General features: G+C 31.5%; 1 protein-coding gene across 1 annotated transcript; it reads left to right on the forward strand.

Annotated features, from left to right (window-relative positions):
• The first annotated feature begins 6,748 nt into the window (after positions 1-6,748).
• Positions 6,749-7,054, forward strand: LOC135128775 (uncharacterized). Its single transcript, XM_064055854.1, has one exon. The coding sequence runs from the start codon at positions 6,749-6,751 to the stop codon at positions 7,052-7,054; it is 306 nt and encodes a 101-aa protein (XP_063911924.1).
• The last annotated feature ends 584 nt before the right edge of the window (positions 7,055-7,638 follow it).

Raw genomic sequence — 7,638 nt, forward strand, 5'->3', positions numbered from 1 at the left:
TACATATTGTTTTGTCCGAGAATGATACATTAGTAAATAGGTATGTTTATATTTAAGTTTAAAATCGACATTACAGAACCAAAGTAAATAGGGGAACGTGGAATTAGAATGAGTACTTAAGCTTCACGTAAAATTACGCAGTTTTCAAAGATAATTATTTGTAAAATAATATTTCACAATGAATCCGTCAACGATACCTAATCTAAAACAAATTTTACTAAAACAGCTGCGGCCTGAATTTTTTTTCTAAAATAATGCAAACAGAATTTTTCGCAGCGATAACCAGTCATCCATTTATTTTGGCTTTTTAAGCACAATTTGTTGCGCTTTAAATATAGAAATTATAATATCAAAAAATAGTGGAATACAATATTTCTATACCCAGACTTGTTTCAGCCGTTATAAGTAAAATCGAACAGTTATCACTCAATATACTCTCTACGTTGCTTTCTATAAAAATATTTTTTGTGTTTTTATTCTAACTAAAATATTATCGATTTTATCACTCGCATACACTACATCTACATCCGATATTACGTATACAAAATTCTAAAATATTTCTCTTCCGTACAAAATGTTATCATCCTATTTATTTTTAAATTTTTCTAAGCTTCAGCGATTTCATTCTACAATTTAGAGTTAATTCTAGAAATACGTTTTTTCATGATAATAAGATTTTCGCCAAAATCCTGTACTCTCGTGTACTTATTAAAGAGAACAACGTTGATTTCAGATGACCACAATGGACAATCGTTTTTTTAATTCTGAGAAGTAGATATATTGCAAAGATTTTTCAAATTTCGTTTTGTCAGTGTGTAATGTTATTGTATTGAACTAAGGTTTAAAGTGCTTGATATTAAAACTTGTGCAGAAAATTGGTAATCTAGCTGTTTTTAACTATTGACTTAGTAAAAACTTTGATACTAAAATTTTTTATAATTACTCAATAGCACGTAGTAATGTCTGTTACTACTATGTCGTTTACGAAATTTCAGTATTTGCTTATTTAGTTGTTTTTAAATTTAATCAATTCAAAAATTTCTTTTTATGCTCATTTTTGAATGCAAACTACTCATTATTTGATGTGAGTCGACGAAAACTGTTTTATTTCATAACCTGGCGCATCCACCAAAAGTTTATTTGTTTTTGATTCATAACAAATCTTTTACAAAAACGAAAATTGTAGGTTTCTCACCTAAAAATTCCATCACAGCTTATTATGTAGCTAGTAACTCCGACATATTTCTTTTGATTTTTTTATTATTAATTTTTAATAAATTCAAGATCGCATAACATGTGATACGATATTTAAATTTAAAGTTTGTTGTGACAAATCTGGGTATACTTTTGGATTTACTTCTCTATAGATTCTATAGATCTGTTACACTTGACGATCCTTTATTGTGATGTGATGTTAATGAAATTTAACATGGGATAACGGAAATCTGCACTATTTTAGGTGGTATGTATGTATATGGTAGATCTAATAACAAAAAATTGGTAGACGGTTATTGGGACAGAACTTCCTTCGCTCCTGAAATTACAGTACCTACAACAAATACAGCTTTTTTGAAAAATTGTAAGATTTGATTTTGCTAATTTTATTTTTTTATAGTTCTTATAAATTAAAATAAAGATATGTATGTAGAGGTAAAGTAAAGGTAAAGAATCGTGCTACGCGTTTGTTTCGAGTGAGTTTTTGTACAACAATATTTTGTGATGACGTTATTAACAATTTGGTAGTGATACGCATGTCAATTTGAGTAGGTGCAGTGTATTACTAATAGTAACATTACTGTCTACTCAAATTTTCAAGGAAATAGGGCGAACCGTTGATTGATAAAATTTATTGCTTCATTCATATTTTTTGAGTTACCCTATATAAGTAATTCTAAAAATATTTTTTGGGGAGAGATAAATGCACAAATTTTGATTAACGATTTACCATGCTTACAATAGTTTTGCAGTTTCAAAGTTAAACTGCAAAATGTTATAGAATATAAGAACATGGATGTCTAGGGTAAAAACTTGAAACGGTTTCATAAACTACAAGTGTAATTCCCACTAGAGATTTCGTTTCCATGCTTTATGTTATATTCATCATGTTATTTTCTTATTAGTTTCAGCTTCCGTTTGTGAACGTAGGTACCAGAAATTACATTAGATATACTACAAGTTTTGATCTTTTTAATTACCCTTTTTCTCCAGAAATGCCTTTTCTTCATTCTTTACTTTATTATTTACCTATATCTACACATATTTATGTAGGTTTTTAAAGGTCTCTGAGCCATTTCACTCCATTTATCTGTACATTCATGTTTGTATTTCCCTTACTTATCACCATTATCTTAGTCTTATTTTGATCATTTTTTAATTTTTTCAGTGCTTTTCATTTTGTACGAAATTTAGATCCTACCGTTATTTTACCGGATTAAATAACATTGGATTGAGAAGCCTATGATAATTAACTTATTCCCTCATATCACCTTTAATATAGATTGTACAATTATCCCCACTTTCAATTCTTCGGCATTTTTCCTTTTTCCCATGTCTTATTTACCGTCTGTGTATCTACCAAATATTTTAAAATTTCTCCATTAGTGAGTTTGTCATGTCCAACAGATTTTCCTTTCTTTAGCTTGTTCATTACTGCGTCAACTTTTTCTACGTCTGTTGGTTTTCAGTGTCCTGCTGTTTATGACCTCCTTTCGTCATTCATACTATTACTTGCAGTTTGTAGTGCTTGGAAATATTCTTTCTAAAATTCCATTATTTTTTTGCCGTTGTTTACCTTGATTTGTTCAAATTTGCTTAATGTTTTTTAATCATTTTCCGATTTCATATTTTTATTGTTTTATAAAATAAATAAAACAATTCCTAAGTACGATGCTACTCCTTTTCCATTTCTTCTACAAAATATTCCCACAATTCTTTCTTATTTATTTTTACTATATTCTTCATCTTATTCCTTTACTCCTTACATTGTTTTTCACACTGAAGGAAAGATATCCCTTGGCACGAATTGACAACCACGATAGATCAACTGCAAGGGAAACTATATTTTACTACTTTAGATTTAACGTCAAGTTGCCGTCAGATACCTCTCATTGCAAAGTCAAAGCTACTGACCTCCGTTATTACTCCCAATGGACAGTATGAATATAATCGACTACTATTTGGAATGAGTAATTTTTCAAGCATTTCTTAACGACTGATGAATAAGGTCGTCCTACCGCATGGAGAACTATTACTATCCGTGGTATATAATGATGTCATAGTAGCAACTGAACGATCACTTTACTAAATTGGAAATAGTTTTGAAATTTCTTCCGGAAGAAGGTTTCTCTAACCTTAAATCATTAAAGTGTAATTTCTTCGCACAGTTCAAAATGTATCTTACATTCGAACCTACTCATCGTGGAGTCAAATCTGGAATTAACAAGTTAGCAGCTTGACTAATTTTGGAACTACTCAAAATGAAGGCAGATGTGAGAGTTCGTAGGGTGACCAGTTATTTCTACAAATTTATTTTAAGGATTTCAGTCGTACAGTCCAACTTCTTACCATACTAACGCATAAAAACGTAGCATGAATTTGGGGCAGAAAATAAGGCCTTTCTTAACTTGAATGAAAAACTGAGTCAATGACGGCTCTTACAAATACATGATCTTTTACCACCTACGGAAGTTCGTTGTGACGCCAATAAGGACGGAATTGCCGGAGTCGTATTGCAAAAAGCTAAGGGTCATATATCTGCCGGTTTCTGTCTTTAATTTGTCAGACACTTTTTAGTGTATGTACCATAGTATTATTGTCTATATGGTCAAGTGCTGAGCACACATCTGTTATTTAATAATAATAATTAATTATTTATAAGATAATAAAACTCATTTAAGGGTGACAAAAAATTACAGTATAAACCCATCCGGAACATCTATGACGTCATCCTAAAAAAACATTAAATATATTTTTGTGTACTGAAGAACGATTAATTAACTCTACTAAGTATAATATAATACGAACTAAATTCAAATTTTGCATGGAAAAGTAAATCGCTCCAACAAACATTCTTAAAAAAATAAATACTCTGGGATGAAAACAAATTATAACCGAATCCATCCTTCAAAATGACACTGAATAAGTGCATCCAATTTCAGTTATAATCTTAGCGTAACTTGGCAATTGTTAGCTGAATTTAGAACAAACGTGTAGGTATATAATAACAGCTCCTAGCATAATTTGATTATAAGTTTTTACCACACGATATGTGAACCTTCAATGATATCATATTGTTAATAAATCAATTAAATTCATATGCTTGAAAATTAAAGTGCATTTCAAACTAAATTTTTATTTAATGACTTAATTTAAGTCAGCAGGTGTAAATTAAATGTTACAGCCTGCCAGTTGCGGTCGATTTATACACTACTATTATTGTTAAAGATCACCTCAGTCACCCCAAAGAAAATTTATTTTTAACTATGGTCTGGGAGACGATAAACAACACTTAGAAGTCATGTTTGCCGTGAGATTTTAGCGACAATTTTGTTTAATTTTTTAGGAAAATAATGTCTTCTCAAGAAGACTCCGGGCCAGCAATTTTCGCGTTTTACACTTTTTTTTAAGTGAATGAGTCCTTGAAAAATGCTGCATTATAATTTTTTTATAATTCATGCAGTTTTTTACCGTTGTTTGCAATTTTATAACGTAACCTGAATGTGGGTTATCTGTAGCTAAACTTAGGAAGCTTGGTTATATTATGCCTATAAGAATTAACCCTTGTTGGATTTAAAATGATTTATTTATGATAAGTAGCATATTCGCACTCTTGTAGAATTTTCACTTTTAGGTCGCGGATTGTTTAAAAATAGTGTTTTTCAAAATCGGGAACCAAAAATAATCTAAAGGTGTCAAATCAGGTGATCGAGGTGAGTAGATATGGTCTCTGTTGGAGCTAATTAAAAGGTTGTTATAGTTAAAATTCCCGTAGGAAGTACAAATTTGTTTCGTCTGTATGAGCTGTTGCACCGTTATGTTGAAAATATCCATTCTGCAATTCTCCTCGGAGGAGTGAGGATTGTCTGCACTCCACATCCCTATACTTTGCGAGTTTACATACCCCGACAGATGGAACCAGGCGTCATCACTAAAATATGTATTATTGAGATCATTGTACATTGTTTAATTAAAACATTTAGAACAAATCATTCTCTTTTCATAATCAGGTGGTTTAAGTTCTTGAAACATATGTATTTTGTAGGAAAACAACATCAGTTACTTTTTAACAACTTTCTGACAAGTTGAATATGACAAGTTATTTAACTTGCTGCGAAAGCCTTCTTGGAGATGTGTGAGGATTATCGTCTACAACATGTCGGACATTTTCAACAGCCTCGGGAGATAGTTTTGTTAACGTGCAACTTCCTCATTTTCTCTTAATACTACCAGTCCCATTAAATAATTTTATCACATAACCGAGTGTCCTTAAAAAATTATATTCAAGAACAGCAACACCACGGAATTTTTCATGAGATGCCTAAAAACCGGGTCTTTGTTTCTTCACTTACCATTCACTTGCTGATCGTTATCGAAGTAAGAATCAATCTCAAATAAAGATAGCCTTTAGAAAGGTCCATTTTTCTCGAAAACTAGAAAAATAACAAGGCGAACTCTGCAAAAATAAAAACGAAGCAAAAAATTTACCTTCGATATCTATCTAACTGATCTCTCTTATTCTGGTAGCTGTCCTTATTTTTTCTTTTGAAATTTTTCATGGCCTCTCTTGTTTGTTTTTCTCAGTTCCTACTTCGTACTCTTGTTTTACCAGCCTACTATCTTCCATTTTTTGGATGTGTTTCACTTCTAATTTAATCACGTTTGGATTTTCTTTCTACTTTTTTAGGAAGCACGTTTCCTTCTTGTTTCGTTTTGATCGCTGTTTTTCGATCGTTCCACCTTCAAATATCAACAATTGTTTGACTATTCTTTTAATCACTTCTGCTTCCACCTCTTTTATGATTTTTGTGCAGTTAAATAACTTCCCTGTTTTTCTGCTCCCATTTATTTCATATTCCATATTGTCTTCACTGTTAACTGTTTTTCCCAAATACTTAAATCTTAAATTTTACTACTTGTTCCATATTTCTGCTTCATATTTTGTTGTCGTGCCTCTTATTTATGGTTTCAATTGTCACTTCTTTTGAGTTCAGTATTGATCGTTATATTTATCTTTTTGTCACTTCTCTATGGAGGATATTTACATTATGTCGTCGGATTAAACCCTTGATCGAGTATTCGCGGTCTTCGTTTCTACTCCGGTGTTGCTCCGATTGAAACGGTTATTTCGAAAGATTAGTTCTTGAATTTTCTCTTAGTTCTAGGTGTTTACTTCATTCAGTAAGACCAAAGGAGATTTTTTTGACTCAGATAAGTACCTCCTTGCATTGTTAATTATTTATTCTATTCTCACCTCGATTTTTTGTCTATAAGAATCCGATAATTTCTATATGCTAACTTGTGTTCATAATCTTGCTCACTGTTAAAACTAATCAAGAAAATCTTGACGATGATATGCTTCTTTTTACCAAAATTCAAAAACAACTCAGAACCTGTAAAACCAAATACCAAAAGTACGTCATATTTGGAAATTTCAATTATTCCTATATTGATTAGATACGTCATAATAAATTCTAAAAATTTAAATGAACTCCCTCTCCAGCTGATTACAAATCATATAGTCCATAATAATATGTATAATAGAATAAAACACAACAAACCCGACCTGCTTATGCATGATCTGAAGATCAACGAAATCATTATAACAGAAGTGGGAATAACGAATAAACGAATTATCCCGACCATGCACAGACCATTCGTAACGAAACACTTTAGAAGATACATGAATCAAATGGAGGTACTCGAGAAGATCCAAGCCTACATGCAAATACATACGCTGAAACGAACGTGTGACTGTATTCTGGTAGATTTAAAAACATACAACGTAGACGCACCCATGGATGGCGAGGAATTGGAAAGGTTGCTTGACAATTTGTGAAGATACGTAAAAAGATTTATTTTATCTTATGGTATTGTACTTAAATTTATTAACTCAACTACAATGTAATATCCAATGTGACTAAATAAATAATTCGACTTTCAAAAAAGTATTATTGCTAACCGTTTATATGAATTCGTTTTCTTTCATAGCACTAACTAACCTTCTGGTGTGCATCGGCAATTGGATTTATGCTGGACCGTGGTAATCTGGACTTTTCCCAGGCTTTTGATAAAGTTCTTCGCAGCGGTTTAACATTAAAATTTTAGCATTTCCGTATTGCTGATAATCTCTTGACTTGTCATGCTTTTCTAACCGAAAATTTTGCGTTCGTATTGGTAATTATAGTTCAGAACCAGTAAATGTGGTGAGTGGAGTTTCACAAGGATCGGTTCTTGGCCCGTTGTTGTTTCTATTTTATGTAGCTGATTAAGACATGGCTTGTACAACAATTCTTCATTTGCCGATGACACTTATATATCATGAAACACAAAAAGGTCTTAACAGATTTTTTTAATTGGTGCACAAACTGGTTTCTACCATTAAATGAGGGTAAGTATTATGTGCTTCATTCAGGAAAAAAT

The sequence above is a fragment of the Zophobas morio genome, unplaced genomic scaffold (genome assembly GCF_036711695.1).
Source record: "Zophobas morio isolate AGI-343-1 ecotype UQ-CSIRO unplaced genomic scaffold, CSIRO_AGI_Zmor_V1 ptg000014l, whole genome shotgun sequence".
Classification (NCBI taxonomy): domain Eukaryota; kingdom Metazoa; phylum Arthropoda; class Insecta; order Coleoptera; family Tenebrionidae; genus Zophobas; species Zophobas morio.

What these genes read in the sequence shown, in the direction of transcription:
- LOC135128775 (XM_064055854.1), top strand. Translation starts at nt 6,749, where the DNA reads ATGTATAATAGAATAAAACACAACAAACCCGACCTGCTTATGCATGAT.